Raw genomic sequence first — 20,203 nt, forward strand, 5'->3', positions numbered from 1 at the left:
GAGATGGTGAACTAGGACGCAGATGTGTCACTCTCTGCCTTAAACACTCATGAACTCTCATACTCTGGTGGTGGGAGTTTAAGTAGTACAACCGCTTAGGAAAATAGTTTCTACTAAGGCTAGACATATGCCTGTTCTATGACATAGCATTTCTACTCCTAGATATATACTGGAGAGGAATGCTTACAAGTGTGCATGAAAAGACATGTATACAATTGTTTATAGGACCATTATTTACAAAAGCCCAAACCAGAAAGTTCCAAAGTGTCTGTCAACAGGAGAAATGTGGTATATCCACACAATGGAATGCTACATAGCAATGACAATGAAAAAACTATTGCTATACAGACAACAGAGATGAATCTCACATCATGTTGAGTGAAAGAACCCAGACACAGAGTACATCCTTCGTGATTCCATTTACATATAAATCCCAAGAAGAGGTAAACTAATCTACGCTGTTAGAAGTCAGGATAGTGGTGACCCTTGGGCTGGAGGAGGGTTAGTGACTGGACTGGCACTCCCCGAGGGCTTCTGGGGGCTGGTAATGTTCTTTCTGGATCTGGGTGCTGGGCCATCACACACGTTTGTTCAGCTTGAGAAAATTCACACTTGTGATTTGTGCTCTATATTTTTCCTCAATCAAAAATTAAAAACAGGGCCGGCCTGGTGGCACAAGTGGTTGGGTGCGCGCGCTCCGCTGTGGCAGCCTGGGGTTCACCGGTTCGGATCCTGGGCGTGCACCGATGCACCGCTTGTCAGGCCATGCTGTGGCAGGCGTCCCATATAAAGTGGAGGAAGATGGGTATGGATGTTGGCCCAGGGCCAGTCTTCCTCAGCAAAAAAAATAAAATAAAAAGAGGAGGATTAGCAGATGTTAGCTCAGGGCCAATCTTCCTCACAAAAAAAAAGAAAAAGAAAAAGAAGGAAAAAAAGAATTAAAAACAAAAAATAGCAAAAACCTCCCCAAGACTCCTCCGTATGCTTAAAATAAAACTCAAACTGCCCCCCAGGACCTACACAGCCCTGCATGGTGTGGCCCCTGACTATCTTGCAGCCCTCCCTCCTCCCTCTCACTGCTTCTTTACCTGCGCCACCTACAGAGCTTTACAGATCCTCAACCACACCCCTCTTCCAGCTGGTTCAGGCTACAAGCAGAGTGACCTGGGCCAGGGCTGTCCCTCAGAGACCTGGGAAAAGATGTCTCAGCCTGAGGCAAAGGAATGCATATAAAAGGTTTCAAGTACGCCCAGGGGCTCTGATTTGCTTTTTTTTTTCTTTAAACAATTGGCCACAAGCCGTACTAAGAGAGAAGAGAAGTCCAGAGATTTAGAGCCCCTTCCGAGAATGTGTCAAAAACTCATTTACTGGGCTGGCCCGGTGGCTTGGCGGTTAAGTGCACACGCTCCGCTGCTGGCGACCCAGGTTCGGATCCTGGGCGCGCACTGACGTACCGCTTGTCCGGCCATGCTGAGGCAGCGTCCCACATACAGCAACTAGAAGGATGTGCAACTATGACATACAACCATCTACTGGGGTTTTGGGGGAAAAAAAAGGAGGAAAATTGGCAATAGATGTTAGCTCAGAGCCGGTCTTCCTCAGCAAAAAGAGGATTAGCACGGATGCAGGGCTGACTTCCCTCACAAAAAAAAAAAAAAAATCTCATTTACTGAGAGCTGCCCACTCGTAGAGCCCAGGGTCTCAGGTGTCATTCCTATGCCACTGAATCCCCTGGGGCAGCTCCCTGCCTGTCAATTCTGATTGTGCGTGGGGGAGCAGTAGAAGAGACACACTTTGTTACTAGTTTGGGGCAAGTCGTTACCTCTGAGCCTCATTTCCCCATCTGCAAAGTTAGGTAACAACAGCACCTGCCTTAGGGGCTTGGGTATTAGATGAGATAACTGGATTAGGTGCCTAGCATGGTTCCTAGCACATAGCCTGTGCTTGCTTACTTCCTTCACTGAGCACCTACTGTGTGCCAGGCACTGTCCTGAGCACTGGGGATACAGCAGTGAACAAGGCAGACAAAACCCCTGCCCCACGGAGCCGCCATTCTTGCGAGGGGACGAGGACAGTGGACTGACAGTGAGCAAGTAAAGAAATATATACTACGATAGGTGCTCCGAGGAAAAATAAGACAAGACAAGGCAGGGGGCAGTGTGGCTGCTATTTTATATAAGGTGACCAAGTCTTCTCTAAAGAGGGTATTTACATTCCCGAGCCCTGAAGAAGGTGAGAGAGCTGCCAGAAGCTGTGTGAGGAAAGAGTGGCTCCTGGTGAGGGCAGCAGGAGCAAAGCCCTGACGCAGGAATGTGGGGGGGCACAGAAAAGATATCAGTCTGTGGCTCGGCAAGGGGACCAGGCCAGATACGTGGGGCCCTGCAGGCCACAGTAAAGAATTTGACTTTGTTCTGAGTGAATTTCGGAGCCACTAGAAAGTTTTGAGGAGAGCAGTGACGTGACCTTCATGCCTCCGGGGTGAAGAGTATAAGGAGGGAAGCTGCCAAGGTAACCCCGAGAGGGAGACAACAGTGGCTCAGACCAGGGTGGTGGCAGGCAGTGGAGACGACGAGGAGGGGTTGGATTCGAGATATATTTGGAAGGTGGAGCCAATAGGATTTGCTGATGGCTCCTTTGTAGGGTATGGGCAAGAGAAGGGTCAAGGATGATTCTAAAGTTTTGGGCAGGACAGCTGGAAGGAAGGGGCAGCCATCTCCTGAGATAGAGACAGCTGCGGCATGAACAGACACATCCTGGGGGCAAAAGCAAGAGTTGAGGTTTAAGGATGTTAACTTTGGGATGCCAACAGACAGTCACATGGAAATGTTCATTTCTTGCTGTGGTTGTTAAACTCCAGAGGTGAGCAGGGACCACAGCAGATGCATATAGTTTGAAATAGTCTGAACGTGACCCATTTATGCCCTTCAGCCTCTGGTGCAGTTGAGCCGTGGCATTGAGAAGTTGCTAATCCTCCCCTCCCCTCCCCTCCCCTCCGGGCCTCCCATCTGGCGCACCTTTCCCAGGTGACAGCTGTGCTGGAAACTGCTCATCCCAGGCCCAGACATGTCATGTGACCTTACCGCCTCTGGGAAGTGGTGGTGGGGACGGGGCCGCAACTCCCCGTGCCTCCCCTACCTCATCCGCATCCGGGCCAGGAAGCTCCTGCTGGTGGCTGGGACAGAGTTGGGTGCAGCTGTTTGCTTTACAACAAGACAATTGCGCCCACCCCCTCGGTGCTCCAGGGCTCAGCTCCACACCTGTTCTCCACCCTCCTGCTCAGGTGTGGAGAACAAAAGAACACCCACTCACCAAGGTCATTACCTTGATGGGGGCGGTGAGAAAGACTGCAGAAGGGAGAGCTCTATTCCAGGAAAGGGAGAAAAGCTCAGGGGAATTAGGGAGTTTGAATTAACACAGTCTAAGACAACTTGCTTCGATAATGGGAATGTTCTATACCTGTACTGCTCAGTATGACAGCCACCAGAACATGTGGCTATGGAGCACTTAAAATGTGGCTGGTGTGATTGAGGGACTGAAGTTCCAATTTAATTTAATTTTAATTAATTTTTTTTGTGTGTGAGGAAGACCAGCCCTGTGCTAACATCTGTTGCCAATCCTCCTCTTTTTGCTGAGGAAGACTGGCCCTGGGCTAACATCTGTGCCCATCTTCCTCCACTTTATATGGGACGCTGCCACAGCATGGCCTGACAAGCGATACGTCGGTGCGCGCCGGGGATCCGAACCGGGCCGCCAGCAGCGGAGCACGCGCACTTAACCGCTACGCCACGGGGCGGCCCATAATTTTAATTAATTTTAATTTAAATAGTCACATGTGTCTGGTAGCTACCTTATTGGACAGCAAAGGTTTCAACAGTTGGCTCTGGAGGACATTAGGATGATAATATATTTCAGTAACAACAGCTATCATTTGTTGAGCACACTTTGTGGCAGGTACGTTGCATGCGTTCTCTTATTTACTCCCCAGAACCACTCTATAGGAAAGGTGTTATTGTCCCCATTTTACAGATGAGGAAACTGAGGATCTGAGTGGCAAAGTCACTCAGCCAAAGTCCCAGAATAAGGAAGTGCTGAAGGCTGAAAAGGAACACCCAAAATTACATTTCAAAACCCCACTCAAATAGAATAAACTCAAAGGAGCCTACAGGCTTTGCAGCCGTCTAGCTCTCTACAAATGAATGGGGTGTGCAAATCGCTAAAGGAATGCAAATCAGCCTACGATTTCGGGGACAAAAGCTCAGACTCTGTGGTCACACCCTGAATCTTTCCAGGCTGTGGGTGGGTGGGGGCGGAGGCTGAGGAGGGATCCAGGAGGAGGGGGTGTTGGGGCGGGGGTGGGGCCGGCCAGCTGGTGTCTTCGACCCAGGACATCAGCTGGCTGGCAGGCCAGGGGGCTCAGACAATGGGCCGAGCCTGGTCAGAACCCTCCTCCCTCCACGCCTGGCCCTATCCCTGCACCCTGACCAGCTGCCGTGGGTACCTTTTCCAGTCTCAGCCGAGGCCTTTGGGGAGCAGGAGAGCCTGGGGAGCCAGTGGAGGATGCTAGGGAGGTCTATCTGGAGTGACCCAGGGTGGGGTGGGGTGGGGGGCGGGGTGGAGAACAGACGAAGTTGGGAGCTTCTGTGCAGGTCTCCTTGGTGCCAGACTTTGTGCTGGGGATTTGCATGCGTCCTTCCGTTTGCTCCTCCCAAAGTCCCCCTGGTAATAATACTAATGATTATTAGTAACAATTGTAACCCAGTGGCTCACGCTGAGCCCTCCAGGCTGGAGCTGAAGGCGTTATCTCAGATAATCCTCACGACCGCCCTGGGAACTGAGGACTTTTATTACTGCCCCTTTCCAAAGGCGGAGGCTCAGCGTGGTTAAGTCACAGAGGGAACAGAAAACCTCCCTTCTTCACCTCAGTCTCCCACCCTTCCTTTCTGCTTAGAGCTTTATCTCAGGGGTTTTGCAAATGATAACCTTTGCCGTTTATGAGATGTTTACACTTTTTAACTGTTGAAAAGATCAAAGTAATAATGTTTTTGTGACACATGAAGCTTATATTAAATTCCAGTTTAGCGCCCTTAAGTAAAGTTTGTTTGGGACACAGCCGTCCTTATTGTTTACATACTATACTGTCTATGGCTGATTGCTACAACAGCAGGCAGCCTATGTTTTACTACCCGTCCATTCACAGAAAAAGTTTGCCCACTCCTACCCTACCCTTTACCCTCGAGCTGGCTCCGGGGGGCAGGGGGGTGTGCTGGAGACCCAAACTCACAGTCCGCTGAGGGTCCTCCTCCCTCTGCCATCCCCTAACCCTTGGCAGCTATTGCCCCTGCCGGCATGACTCTGATAGGGTACTCAAGCATTCATTCCACAGTAGGTCTGGAGCACCTACTGTGTGCCAGGTGCTGGTCTAGGCATGAGATACGAAGTAGATGTGGTCCTTATCTACAGATGTCAATCAAACAACACCCAACGCATCTCTAAATACACAGCACTCTGTACTGTGAACAGGTTGAAGAGCATTGAATAGGGGAGCCAAGTTAAGCTGGCCATCAGGGAGAGCTTCTTGGAGGAGGTGATGGTAACATTTGAGGTCTGAAAAATTAGTAGGTTCCAGGTCCTCGAATATCCCCTTTAAGACTCATCTCCCCTTTCCTTTCATTTCAATTCCTGTCCCTCTCCTAGGAGCCTAGATTTTGTCTCAGATGAGACCCCTGTCTTAGGGAGAGAGGCACAGCAACTCCCCTCTCCATCCATGAGTTGAAGCATTGAATGAGGTGGAACATGCTGGAGAAGGTAGGTAGATAAGTTGGCAGTCACTATTTTTAAAATGATTAAATGGTACATTTATGTAATAATTACAAGTTTATTCATTCCACAGTTCATTCATTTATAGACATTCGACAAATGTTTATTGAGCATCTGCTGTGTGCCAGCCACTATTCTAGGCCCTAGTGATACAGCGGTGAACAAGACAGATGAAAATCCCTGCTTACATTCTGGTACAGGAGGCAGTAAGTAATGTACTTGATATATTGTTAAGTGGTGATAACCACCATGGAGAAAAATAAGCAGGAGCAGGCGGCAGACAATTTGAAACAGAGAGGAGAGGGAAGGCCTCCCTGAGAAGGTGACAGTTGGAGCAGAGAGCTGAGTGATCTGTGTGGATATCTGATGGAAGGACGCATTGCTGGAACACTAAGATGCCAGGAAGTTCGAGTCAATAGCATTCTCAAGTCGTGAAATTCTGAGTAATAGAATTCTGGGGCCATGGAATGCTAATCAATACTTCTCTGGGGCCATAAAATTCTAATCAATAGCATTCTCTGGTTGTGGAATTCTAACTAATAGAACTCTGAAACCATGTAATTCTAATCAATCAGGAAATTTCCCTGTGAAAGCAGCAGGGGAGCAAAAATCCCTGTGATCAGTGGGGGTTACCCAGGTGAAGGGAGGAAGAATGTCCAGGAGGGAACAAATAGTGCTATGTACCTGTGGCAGGAGAATGGAGAGGTCGGGAGCTAGAACCTGCCCCTCTCCCAGCAGTTCAATAGGTAAGACCACCTGCTGCAAAAGGGTCGGGTTCTCTACCTTTGAGCCATAACACCAAGGGTTTCAGCAGCAGGGAGGCTGGTGAAAATAACAGGCTCTGGCCCACAATTCTAGGTCTCTCTCCAACCAGGCCTGTGGCATCTGCAGCCCTCTCCCTACTGTGTTGAATCAGAGGACTCTGGAGGGACAGTGTCCAGGCCTCAGTCCTACCTCTCCCCATTATGGGTATTAGCTGTAATAGGGCATTATCCTCAACTCCTTCTTTTCCCCCTACCACATTATTTATTCCTCCATCCAATATTATTATTAATAATAGCAATGGCTGCCATTCGCTGTGTCAGCCATGAAACCAGGTGATCTACAATCACTGTTACTCAGTGTGGTTCCTGGAGAGTGTTAGTCCCAAAACTGTTACCACAAGATAGGTAAGAAAGGAAGAGTCTGTAGAAACGTTTATGGCAATTTGACGTTGCTATGAGACGAAGCACATGATTATTTTTCTAATAATTCACTTTAATTGTATTTTACAAAATTATCAGGCCACGGTGGATTGGAAACAGTAAACTGGTCCCTCATCACAGAGAGTAGGAGCAGCTCTGCTGGACCCACGTTATCCCTTTAAAACTCACAACAACTTTTTGCAGCCGGTACTTTTTATTATTTCCATATATATTTTTTTAATTTTATTTATTTTATTTTCTTCCCCCAAAGCCCCAGTAGATAGTTGTATGTCATAGCTGCACATCCTTCTAGTTGCTGTATGTGGGACGTGGCCTCAGCATGGCCGGAGAAGCGGTGCATCGGTGTGCGCCCGGGATCCGACCCCGGGCCGCCAGCAGTGGAGTGCGCGCACTTAACTGCTAACAAAGCCATGGGGCTGGCCATATTATTTCCATTTTATAGTCGAAGAAACTGAGGCTCAGACAAGCTGCAGGCACACATTGCCCACAGTGATACAGCAAGTAGCTGGGAGGGGATTCCAGGTCTGTCAGAAGGAATACCTCCCTGTTCCCACACTGCCTCCACCTCTCTGCCCCCCACCCACCAGCTAGGTTTGGTCTCTTCACCATAACCTGTTTGCTTTAACCTGTTAGGTAGCCACCTCTCTCCCTCCCTGACTCCCAGTGAGTGATGGTTCTAGCACAAACACTGCCCTTCTAGCACAAATTCCTGCGGCTTCCACCCTTCAGTGCCTTCCCTTCCCAACATCTAAATCAGTGCCCTCCAATAGATGTCTCTGAGATGACGGAGATGGCCTGTGTTCGTGCTTGTCGGGTACAGTGGTCATTAGCCACGTGTGGCTATTGAGCCCGAAACATGGCTAATGTGACAGAGGAACTGAATTGATTTTATTTAAGTATAAATAATTACAAGTGGGGCCGGCCCGATGGCACAGTTGTTAAGTTTGCGCACTCCGCTTTGGTGGCCCGGGATTGGTGGGTTGGGATCCCTGGCGTGGACCTACACACTGCTCATCAAGCCATGCTGTGGCGGTGTCCCACATACAAAATAGAGGAAAATGGGCACAGGTGTTAGCTCAGGGCTAATCTTCCTCACCAAAAGACAATAAATAAATAAAAAATAAATAGATAGGGCTGGCCCCGTGGCTTAGTGGTTAAGTGCGCGTGCTCCACTGCTGGTGGCCCTGGTTCGGATCCCGGGCGTGCACCGACGCACTGCTTCTCCAGCCATGCTGAGGCCGCGTCCCACATACAGCAACTAGAAGGATGTGCAGCTATGACATACAACTATCTACTGGGGCTTTGGGGAAAAAAAAAGAAGGAGGGTTGGCAATAGATGTTAGCTCAGAGCCGGTCTTCCTCAGCAAAAAAAGAGGAGGATTAGCGTGGATGTTAGTTCAGGGCTGATCTTCCTCACAAAAAATAAATAAATAAATAAATAAATAAATAAATAAATAAATAGATAAATAAATAAATAAATACAAGCAGCTAATAGCTACTGTATTGGATAATGCAGATCTAGAGGAAGAAAGTCCAGACTTCACACAGCATTCAAGTCCTCTGGTTTTGGATCAGGAACTTGCAGAGGGACCTCTGTTGTAACAGTCACAGAGTGAGGGCTTTGGAGCCTGACAGCTCTGGACGCAAACCTATGTCCACCAGTTGTGTGGCACTGGCAAGTCCTTCTCTATGCCTCCAAGTCCTCATCTGAGAAATGAGACTGAGTTCCTACCTCATAGGCTTTATTGGATTCCGTCTACAGTCTTTAGGATACTGCTTCCACTCCACACCAAACCATGCTGCTCCATGCTCCTTTGCTCCTGTTCTAGCCTCTCTGCCTTTTCTGCCCCTCTGCATCTGGGAAAATTGAGGCTCTGAGCGGGTTTCACTTTCCAAAAATCCCCCAGGAAGCATTAGACAGGGTAAGGTCTAGGTCACCAGGTGTTTTTATTCTTTAGGCTCTACCACCTGGCAGCTGTGTGACCTTGGGCAAGTTCCCTAGCCTCTCTGAGCATGGTTTTCACTTCTACGAAATGGAAACAGATCAATCTTACCTCATAGCATTCTTGAGAGAATTAAGTGATTAAATGAGACAATATGTGCTTAGCATACTGATAAGCTCTCAAGGTCAGCTGTTATTATTGTTGTTCTCTTGTTATTGCAATTATTTAAACTATAATAATAATTATTCCGGGCCAGCCCCGTGGCTTAGTGGTTAAGTGCCCACGCTCCGCTACTGGCGGCTGGGGTTCGGATCCTGGGTGTGCACCAACGCACTGCTTGTCCGGCCATGCTGAGGCAGCGTCCCACACATAGCAACTAGAAGGATGTGCAACTGTGACATACAACTATCTACTGGGGCTTTGGGGAGAAAAAGGGAAAAAAAAAATTATTCCAGCCCACAGCTCTTTCTCCTACCTTTAAAGAATGGTTTGTGGCTTGAGGCCTGCTTCTAAGACCTAAATTGGTCTCTATTCCCCTCTTTGAGGGCCTGGAGTCTGAGCTGATGACAGGGGACCAGAGCAGATGCTGGGAGTCTAGAGGTGGGGCTGCCCTGGGTGTAGGGAGCAGACTTGTCTCTTTCTGGGGCCCAGCTGGGTGCCTGGAGCTGGCTGGACCTGAGAGGAGACTTTGGCAGCCCAGGAGACCAAGATGAAGGCCACACAGCTGTAAGAGGATCTGCAACCTGAGCAGGTACCACTGATGAAGCTCAGAGATGGCCTGGCCTGGAAATCCCGGCCCTGTGGGTCCTCCCAATGGTGCCCAAGGACCTGCAGCAGGTCAGCCTCCAGGTAAAGTGGGAAGCCCCTCTCTGGGCTCTGCCTAGGGCTGGGAGGGAGGAGGGGACAGCAGGAAAGACGGTCTGAGGAGCTCCTTCATTCCCTGGGAGGCAGCAGGTGCCAAGAATGTGCACTGGCTTAGAGTCCTGCTGTGTTCTGGGTTTGAATCCTGAGTCTACCACACTTAGATGCGGCAGTTGTGACCGCAGCCACACAGACCAGACACCATTTTTAGCTGTCTGGCTTTGGGCAAATCTGACTTATCTGAGACTTCAATTCCACATCAGTGAGCAAGAAGTCTACCTATTCACTGGGGTTGTGAGGATTCAGAGCTTAGTGGGGGGCCTGGCACATGGCAAGTGCTCATTAAATATTAGTTATTGTTGTCATTGAGTTACTCAGACTTTTTGTGTGTGTGAGGACGATCAGCCCTGAGCTAACATCCGTGCCAAGCCTCCTCTTTTTTTTTTTTTTTTTGCTGAGGAAGACTGGCCCAGAGCTAAGATCCGTGCCGATCTTCCTCCACTTTATGTGGGACGCCCCCACAGCATGGCCTGACAAGCAGTGCATCAGTGTGCGCCCGGGATCCGAAGCCGGGCCGCTAACAGTGGAGCGTGGGCACTTAACCGCTACACCACGGGGCCAGCCCTGAGTTACTCAGACTTTCTGATCTGCAGGGCCCTAATCTACCGAACTCTTGGGATCAGAATAAGGTCACATGCAAGGCAGTGAATTGTAGGGTCTGAGAGTTTCGGCGCTGGGGTCAGATCCCAGCTCTGCCCTGTGTGACTACGGGCAGGTCCCTGGACCCTCTGAGCCTCCTCTTCCTTTTCTGTACAATGGAGAGGGCTGTAGAGTTTGGAAGTGCTTGGGCCTCAGTAGAGGATAGTGGGCCTCCATTTCCTTCACCCGGGTTCTGCTCCCCAACTTTTGCAGGCTGACCTACTGACTCTCTGGCCAAATTCCTTTCTTTGCCCAAATACCGGCACAGCTGTTACTTCCTTAATTCTGGGAATGGCATTGCTACTCCTCCCCTTTCCTTTTCCTGGGTGGCAAACTGAGGCTCAGAGAAGTGAAATGACTTGTCCACTGCCACATAGACCAAACTCCTGGATCATGGACTTGAGTCTGTCCTGCCCTCCTTTCTCTAGCTTTGGAAATGTTTTCTTTTCTTTCTTTTTTTTTCTTTTGTATAGAAAAGCATTCAACATTATTTGCATTAAAAAAAATCCCACTTCACACACCCGTTAGGATGGTTATTATCAAAAAAATGGAGAATAAAAAGTGTTGGTAAGGATGTGGAATTGAAACGCTTGTGCACTGTTAGTGGGAATGTAAAATGGTGCAGCTGCTATGGAAAATGTTATGGCGAATTCTCCAGAAATTAAACATAGAATTACCATATGATCCAGCAATTTCACTTCTGGGTATATACCCAAAAGAAGTAAAAGCAGGAACTCAGATATTTGTATACCCATGTTCTTAGTAGCATCACTCAGAAGAGCCAAAAGGTGGAAGCAAGCTAAGTGTCCATTGATGGATGAACACATAGACAAAATGTGGTATATACATACAAGGGAATATTATTCAGCCTTTAAAAGGAAGGAAATTCAGGGCCGGCCTTGTGGCTTAGCGGTTAAGTGCGCGTGCTCTGCTACTGGCTGCCTGGGTTCGGATCCTGGGTGCGCACCAACACACCGCTTCTCCAGCCATGCTGAGGCCACGTACCACATACAGCAACTAGAAGTATGTGCAGCTATGACATACAACTATCTACTGGGGCTTTGGGGGAAAATAAATAAATAAAATTATAAAAGGAAGGAAATTCTGACACGTGGAACAACATGGGTGAATGTTGAAAACATTGTGTTAAGTGAAATAATCCAGTCACAAAAGGACAGATATTGTATGATTTCATTTATATGAGATTCCTAGAGTAGTCAAATTCAGAGAGGCAGAAAGTAGAATGGTGGTTACCAGTGACTGGGAGAAGGGGGAATGGGTAGTTATTATTTAATGGGTATGGAGTTTCAGTTTGGAAAGATGAAAAAGTTCTGGAGATGGATGGTGGTGATGGTTGCACAACAATGTGAATGTACTTAATGCTGTACACTGTAACTGTATACTCAAAAATGCTTATAACGGTGGTGAGCCAACCCTGATGGCCTAGTGGTTCAAGTTTGGTGCTCACTGCTTTGGCAGCCTGGGGTTCGCTTCCTGGTCGTGGAACCACACCACTTGTCGTCAGCTGCCGTGTTGTGGCGGCAGCTCACATAGAAGAACTAGAGTGACTTACAACTGGGATATACAACTATGTACTGGGGCTTTGGGGAGGGACAAAAAAAATGCTTAAAATGGTAAATTTCATGCTGTGTATATTTTACCACAGTAAAAATTCAAAAAAGAAGAAGCTTGTGGACAATAAGCATTAAAAAAAAAAGTAATTTGAGGAAATTAAAAAAAAAAATCACCTAGGTACCTATTTCCTCAAATAATCAAATACTACCATTTTAATCATGTTACTTCAAATCTTTTTGTTTTTCTTTTCAGCAAAAGTGATGAAACTACAGCTTCAGTTGAGACCCTCTGTTTACTCCTCCTCTGCCCCACTGAGCTCCCCGCCTCCCCAGAGGGGAGTTTGGTTTTCATAAACGCCTTGGGTTTGGGGTTTCGATAAATCTCATGCATGTTTTTATACTTGTACTTTTTTTTACATGAGTCTGTCCTAAAATTATATGCAATATCATTTGTATGTCTTAAAGATGTTACATAGTTCATCATATTTCTTTCCACATCTTTCTGCGAGTTGATTTTTTCACTTAATCTTATGCTTGCAAGATCCATCCATTTTTAGTTCATTTCCTTTACTTGCTGCAGAGTTTTCCATCATATAAATAGACCATGTTTTATTTGTCTATTGTCAACTCCTCCAGAAAGACCACCGGGAAAAACTGTTTATCAAGCAAGGCTGTGTTTATAAAATTTGCTGCAGCAAGGAAGAACGATATCTTCAGGGAGTCTCAGCGGAACCTCAAAAGGGGGTGGTCAGGGAAGAATATTTGGGGGGGGGGGTGTGGGCTCAAGTGGTTTCAGGTGAGTCTTTTAAGGCAGAAAACTAATTGGGATTGGGCAAAGTTTGTGACTCAATAGTTCTGAGTTGGTGGACACCTGGAAAGGCTCTTGAAACATTGATAAGTGAAACTGTTGTCTGATAAGAGAGGTATTTGCCAAGGTGAGCAAACTGTTTGCCCAAACAAATTAGTTTGCAAGAATTCCCTAAGGCAAATAGTAAAGTTATTTATTAGTTTACAGTCTTATCTTTCCAGGCAAGAATTTCCTGGAACAGTCATGTTGACATAAGGGGTCTCAGTTCTCAGACCCAATAGTTGAGTAACATCGAGGAAGATGGTCTAGGTTCTTATATTTATCCAGTCCCCTATTGATGGGCTTTTAGGTTATTGCCAATTACACACAGTGCTGCAGTGACACCTTGGGCACATGGGTGAGAGTTTCTCTGGGGTCCCCACCTAGAAGTGGAATTGCTAGGTAGCGAGATGTGAGCATCTGCAGTTGTCCTAGAGTCCTGTATTCTTTCTAGCCCACCTCCCTGACTCCTGGGAGAGGAAAACCTCCCTCCACAGCCACCAGAGCAGACGGCAAGAACTGCCAGGGCTTTTGCCCACACTGGCTGCCTGCCCACCCGCCTGCTCTCCCTTGTTCTGGCAGATTAACGGTGACCTGTGACCCTGACAGGCTGGCCACACTCCCGGCCAATTTCAGCCTGTCGAAAGGAGTCCCCAGGGGTGGTCAGGGCTTGAGGATGTGTTGGCCAGATGGGCCTGGGAGGTCTTGAGTTGGCTTATCCCAGGAGGCAGAGCAGGTGGGTAGCCCCGAGCAACCCCCCCATTTTCTCCATCATGCATCACTGGGCTGGAGCTGGAGCCAGATGGTGGGGATGGGGCGGCCTTGCAGCTTCTGGCCTGACAAAGGATCCTCTATACTGCGCCCCCACCCTGACCAGCTTGGCTAGTCTAGTCTCTGGCTGCCCAATCACTCTCAGCCCTGGCCTGCCTTGCCCTGGGCAGCCTTTCTGATGAGACTGTGCCTTCCCCCATCCCATTTGTGGAGGAAGTTTCCCAGGCAATGTTCCTTGGACTTGGAAACCCGCTTACCATCCACCTGAGAGTGGGCAGGTATGACCAAGGCAGTGTGCCCCATAGTTATAACGGGTCACAGATCCAAATGCACTAATAAGATCAAGTGCAGTGGGCCAGGTCGGGACTGTGGCAAACTGGTGCCTGGCACTCTGAGCCCTCACCAACGGTCCCTGTGACTACTACAGATGGGCAAACCGAAGCCTGGAGAGGAGGGCACTTGCAGAAGAGTCTCATGGGTGAGAGTAGGTTTGGGAGTCAGGCCTACCTGAATTAATTCCAGATCTGCTGCTGAGAGTGAGTCCTTGGGCAGATCACCTAAGCTCTCATCCCTCATCTGAAATGGGGTTAATTAAATCTTTAGCATAGGAAATAGTCCTGAGGGAGAGGTAAGATAATGCAAGAAAAGCATCTGGTACAGAGTTAGCCCTCAAAACACTAAATCTCATTATTATACTGGAATCTAGAAGGAGGTTGCAGGCACTGCTAGAGGCAAGAAAGCCTCAGGGTGGGGAACACAGGATCGCAGGGCTTGAGTTGTTGACTGGTTCAGGCCTGGAGTCCTCCACAAGGACTTCCCCAGTTACAGTTGTGAAGCTTCTTCTTGGCTGTGACTCAGTTTCATTACCTGTAAAATGGGTTCAATGACATAGGTTCAATCCTCATAGGATGCCGTGAGAATTAAGTCAGTCATCACCTGGAAAGCTTATGGATGATACTCAATAAGTATTAGTTATTATTGGGAGGGGAGAGGAGGGGAGGAGCTTGGGGAAGTTTCCTGCCTAAAGGAGTCCTTGGGGTGGGCCCTGGAGGCCCCTAAATCCTGTCATCCCTGACTCTCCTCATCCAGGCTAGGCTTTGGAGGGTCTCCAAGTCAGACCTGTCTTGGGGCACAGCTGAGGGGAGGAAGGGGGAAAGGCTGCCCTGGGTGGCCAGTAACTGTGGGTGCTGCTGCGATTTTGCTGTGTGACTCTAGGCCTCTGGAGAATGGATGGTTTGGCCTCCACCATTTCTCAGGAGTCAGGATTCTCTCTGACATGAGCAAGAGCATGAGAGACGAGCGGGGAGGGAGGTGAGCTGGGATGAGCCATGGGGCTGCAGCCAGGCCAGCCCTCACTGGGGCTGCCTCCAGGAATCTCTCCCCCCACACAGAGCCTGGGCACGTTTCTTGTGAGGAAGATCAGCCCTGAGCTAACATCTGCCAATCCTCCTCTTTTTGCTGAGGAAGACCGGCCCTGAGCTAACATCTATTGCCAATCCTCCTCCCTTTTTTCCCCCCTTTTTCTCCCCAAAGCCACAGTAGATAGTTGTATGTCATAGTTGCACATCCTTCTAGTTGCTGTATGTGGGACACGGCCTCAGCATGGCCAGAGAAGCGATGCGTCAGTGCGCGCCTGGGATCCGAACCGGGGCCGCCAGCAGTGGAGTGTGCAACTTAACCTCTAAGCCATGGGGCCGGCCCCTTGGGCACGTTTCAATTGGCTCCTTGATGCCAAGTGAAGTCTATTAATATCAAAGTAATGAGGTAATTACTGTGATTTGGAAAAATTACTAATGAAGGCTTTTGAGGAAATTTTAGAGCAGAGAGGAGGGTGAGTGGAACATCTGTGAGGAGAGGGATGAGGGTTGTTCTGGATGCAGCATGAGGATGGGTGAGCTCTGGGCCTGGGGGTGGGGCTCCCCCCACAGCCTCGGACTCCTCCTGGAGTGAGGGATCAGGAGGGGAGGGAGGAGATCTCCAGCTCTAGGGCTGTGTGTGTGTTGGGGTGGGGATTAGGAGAGGAACCTGGGGGTAGGATTTTCAGGCCCTAGGATTACTCTAGCTGGTTCCAGGGTAGAGGGTAAACCTTGGAACCAGAGGCCCATCCCCTTCTTGTACCCCAGCCTGCAACCTCTCCACCCCCAGAGCCACCTAGTTCTGAGGCCACCAGCCTGGAGGAGGGTTAGATGGAAGACCCCTGAATCAGATAGGCTGGGAAGAGCCGAGAAGCAGAGCTTGTCAAAATGTGATTCTTGGACCACAGCATCCTCGTCACCTGGGAACTGGCTAAAAATACTGATTCTCAAGCTACGCAGACCCACTGAATCAGAAACTCTGGAATGGGGCCCGCAATCTGTGTTTTAACAAGCCCCTGAGAGAGGTGTGAAATGATAGGCAGGGCCAACCTGGGAAGTGGAGGACAGAGACTGCTTTGAGAAGCTTTTAGGAGGCTGAATCTACAGGAACTGATGCCGGGGTGGAGGTGGAGGATCACGTGGTAGTCATGGTTGTAGTGATAATAATAACCCAACGTGTACTATGCACGTGCTCTGTCAGTAACTGTGCTAAGCACTTTCTAGATATTATCTCATTTCATCCTCACAACAACTCTGCTAGGTAGGTACTATTATGATCCCAATTTTTCGGATAGGAAACAGAAGAACGGAGAGGTTGAACGCCCAAGGCCACATAGCTTGTGGGTGGTGGGGCCAGTCTTCAGATGCTAGGTGTTTGCTTTGTCTCTGATACCAAGTTGCTGTGGTAAATCCCAGAAGGGTGGTTGATGACCTGAGTGAGCAGTAAGGACTACTCAGGGGAGAAGTAACTTTAGGGGAAGCTAAAGCTGTTTTGTTTTTAAATTTACTTACAATGTGCATTTGCTGTGCATTGTCACATTTAAATGTCACTCTGATCCTTTAGGTACTATAACTATCCCCATTTTACAGATGATGCAGTTGAGGCTCAGAGAGATAGTGTCACCTGCCCAAGGCCATATAGTGAGTGGCACGACAAAAATTTAAAGCAGAGCAGCAGGAATTTAGAATCCTGGCTCTTAATCCAGATAGGCAGACCCTAGACTTGGTGGGGATCCCCCCCATACAGGGGTGCTTTCCTGGTTCCTGCCGATCTGGGATGCCCACCCTGTGTCCCTAAGCACCCAGGTCCAGGCACCGAGTATGCCCACAGCAAATGTCCCTTAAATGATGTTAATAACATATGTTTAAATAAAACAGCCTACAGAAGCCAGAGGAGGGAATTAAAATTTATGGAAGCTCTCCCATGTGCCAGGTACCTTATACAGGGCCCATTTAATTTTCTCAGAGCCCCCCAGCCTTTTGTTTTATTATCCCCAATCTACAGATGAGGAAAGTGAGACTGGAGGGCAAGCGGCCCGTTTGAGGTCACACGGTAAGTCAGTAGTATTGCCAGGGTTTGAGGCCAAGTCTGCTTGACCCCTAAACTGGTTCTCTTTCCGATGGGCTGGTCTGTGACTCCCGGATGGGGTGTGGAGATGGGATGGGCTCAATAAATGACAGCTGGTATAATGATGGTAACACTCATTATTATTATTATTATCACCATCTGTGAAATGGTTGTGTAGTCCTCACATGGAGAAGGGAAGAAAGTGCTTCAGAAGTGGCAATCTCAAGGATTCCTGCTTCCCACCCCATTCCAGACGCCCTTGTCTTTCTTCTGCCACGGCTGGGTTGGCCGGCCTGCCTAGGGCCCTGCAGCCCTGGCCCTCTGCTGCCCCCTGCTGACATCCATCAGATGTGGCGCTTGGATGTGGAATCCGTAAACCCCGGCATCCCGTCTTCAGCTGGTTGACAGTGTCTTTTGCCAGTGACCAATACTGGGCTGGGGGACAGGGCTGATGAGGCTCCTCGGACCTCTAGTTCGTCCCTCACGAAATGCTGGATTGGGACTAAAAGCTCTTAGACCATGACTCTGAACCCGTCTCTGCCAGGGTTAACACATTCCTGGCTCCTCATTATCTCTCAAAAAACAAGCGAAACCCTTTGCCCTGGCTCCTGTCCCCTGGACTTCCATTCCCTGAGAGCCTCCTGCTCCCCACAGGAGCATACTCGAAGCCCAGCTTGAACCATCACCACCACCATCACCATCATCCCACAAAGTTTATTTTCCTGCCCTGGGGCCGGAATTAGAGGCCCAGAATTATTGTCCGGTTTAAGAGAAGACCCTCTCTGAATCACCTCTCCAACCTCTGTGCCCCCATCCAACAGCAAAGGTCCTGCGTCCTGCGCTGGCTGTCCATCCTTGCTCACTCCTCCTCTGCCTTCTTTCCACCCCAGGGCTTGGCCTTGGCCCATTTTTCTGCTTTCTCTACACTCTCTTTCTAGGTTATTTCGGATTGTCACACACTTGAAACATCTTCTAACAGCTGTTGACTCTCCCCAATCTCCTTCACCCATCATCAGCAAGTCTTACCTCCTCAATAACTCTTAATTACATTTACTCCTCTCCATGCCCACTGCGGCCACCTCCCTAATCCAGGTCACCACCATCTGCCATATGGACAACCTCACCAGCCTCTGGGCAGATTGTATATCCCAAAGATGGCTGCAACAACAGCTCTCATCCCGTATGCTCTTCTAGAATCCTATCATTCTTCCATCAAAAGTGGAGTCCAATTCCCCTCCTCTTGAATCTGGGAAGACCTTTGTGACTGTCTTGACCAACAGAGTATGATAGAGATGATGTTATGTGACTTCTCAGCCTGGATCATAAAAACACTATGTCTTTTCGCCTTGCTTTCTTGGGACACTTGATCTTACAACCCAACCACCATGCTGTGGGGAAGCCTAGCGCTTCATGGAGGGGAACAGAAGCCCCTAGTCTCCAGGCCCACTTGAGCTTCCAGCCAAGAATCCACATCAACTTGCTAGCCATGTGAGGGAGCCATCTTTTTTATTTTTTTATTTTTTGTGAGATCAGCCCTGTGCTAACATCTGCCAATCTTCCTCTTTTTTTTTTTTTTTTTTTTTTGCTGAGGAAGACTGGCCCTGGGCTAACATCCGTGCCCATCTTCCTCCACTTTATATGGGACGCTGACACAGCATGGCTTGCCAAGCAGTGCATCGGTGTGCGCCCAGGATCCGAACAGGCGAACCCTGGGCCACTGTGGCGGAGTGCACGCACTTAACCACTTGCACCACCAGGCCTGCCCCAGTGAGGGAGCCATCTTGAAAGGGGATCTTCCATCCTCCAGTCAAGCCACTCCATCTGAAAGTATGTGGAACAGAGATGGGCTGTCCCAACTGAGCCCTGCCCCAGTTGCAGATACTGAGTAACATGATTGACTGTCATTGTTTTAACCCTGTGAATGGGGTTGTATATATATATACAGTAATATATAACCTGAATGCTCTCCTGAATGGTCTCCTTGCTTCCAATCCAACCTCCCTCACGTTGTCCATATTCTGTTTGGTGGCCAGAGGGATCTTTTAAAAACATAAGTCAGCCAACAGTTTAGAGGATTAGATACTCTGAACTCTCTTGCTCAAAAAAATCTAAATGTGCTGGGTAAAATCTAAAAATATATTACTGAGCTGCTAAGAATGAAAGGGATATGGCAAAACGTATTTTGATACACAAGTATTTCTGCAACATCTGAATCATCCAATTTATAATATGTAAATAAGGAGACTATCAATTTGGTAAGGCTTGCTACATGTAAATCTCAATCATAACTAGATAGGAGTAATTGTGTCATCCATTCTGGATCTTCTTTATCATATTTGGGGACCTGAGTCAAGTATGACAGTGGTATCTTTGGTTCTGAAAATTGTAAATCTTTAACTGTAATAAAACTGAAGCTATATAAATACACAGTTTTACTGAGATATAATTTACATACCATAAAGTTCACTCACAGTGTACAATTCAGTGGTTTTTAGTATATTTACAGAGTTGTGCAACCATCACCCTAATCTACTTTAATTAGATTTTTATTTTACATTTCCATCACCCCAAAAAGAAACCCCTTACCCCTTGGCAGTCACTCTTCATCCTCCCACCTGCCTCCTCCTCCGGCCCTAGGCAACCACTGATTTATTTTCTGTCTCTTTAGATTTGCCTATTCTGTACCTTTCATATAGTAAATGGAATCATACAATATGTGGTCTTTTGTGACTGGCTTTTTTCACTTAGCATAATGTTTGTAGCATGCATCAGTACTTCATTCTTTTTTATTGCTTAACAATAATCTGTTGTGTGGATATACCACATTTTGTTTATTCATTCTTCAGTTGATGGACATTTGGGTTGTTTCCACTTTTTGGCTATAATAGTAATAATAATAATAATAATAATAATAATGCTATGAACATTCATGTACAAGTTTTTGTGTGGTCACATGTTTTCATTTCTCTCAGGTATATACCTAAGAGTAGAATTGCTGGATCGTATGATAGCTCTATGTTTAACATTTGAGGAACTGCCTAACTGTAAAACTAGAATTATTTA

At 48.0% G+C, this 20,203-nt stretch overlaps 2 protein-coding genes and 1 long non-coding RNA gene across 3 annotated transcripts in view; 2 read left to right on the forward strand and 1 right to left on the reverse strand.

Annotated features, from left to right (window-relative positions):
- Window positions 1-3,109, reverse strand: part of CBFA2T2 (CBFA2/RUNX1 partner transcriptional co-repressor 2) — a 166,136-nt gene extending 163,027 nt beyond the window's left edge. Inside the window, exon 1 of the mRNA XM_058562912.1 lies at window positions 3,015-3,109. The gene's annotated coding sequence lies outside the window, so the exon portion shown is untranslated. The remainder of the gene's footprint in view (window positions 1-3,014) is intronic.
- On the forward strand, window positions 2,250-7,203 carry LOC131418528 (uncharacterized). Its single transcript, XR_009222917.1, has 3 exons — window positions 2,250-2,508; window positions 5,695-5,805; window positions 7,101-7,203. It is a non-coding gene; the product is annotated as an uncharacterized LOC131418528 (long non-coding RNA).
- Window positions 7,204-9,583: 2,380 nt separating this feature from the next.
- Window positions 9,584-20,203, forward strand: part of SNTA1 (syntrophin alpha 1) — a 47,498-nt gene continuing 36,878 nt past the window's right edge. The window contains exon 1 of the mRNA XM_058562916.1: window positions 9,584-9,814. Coding sequence (XP_058418899.1) covers window positions 9,739-9,814 — 76 coding nt within the window. The 5' untranslated portion in view covers window positions 9,584-9,738. The remainder of the gene's footprint in view (window positions 9,815-20,203) is intronic.

Source organism: Diceros bicornis, chromosome 19 (assembly GCF_020826845.1).
Source record: "Diceros bicornis minor isolate mBicDic1 chromosome 19, mDicBic1.mat.cur, whole genome shotgun sequence".
NCBI classification, from domain to species: Eukaryota; Metazoa; Chordata; class Mammalia; order Perissodactyla; family Rhinocerotidae; genus Diceros; species Diceros bicornis.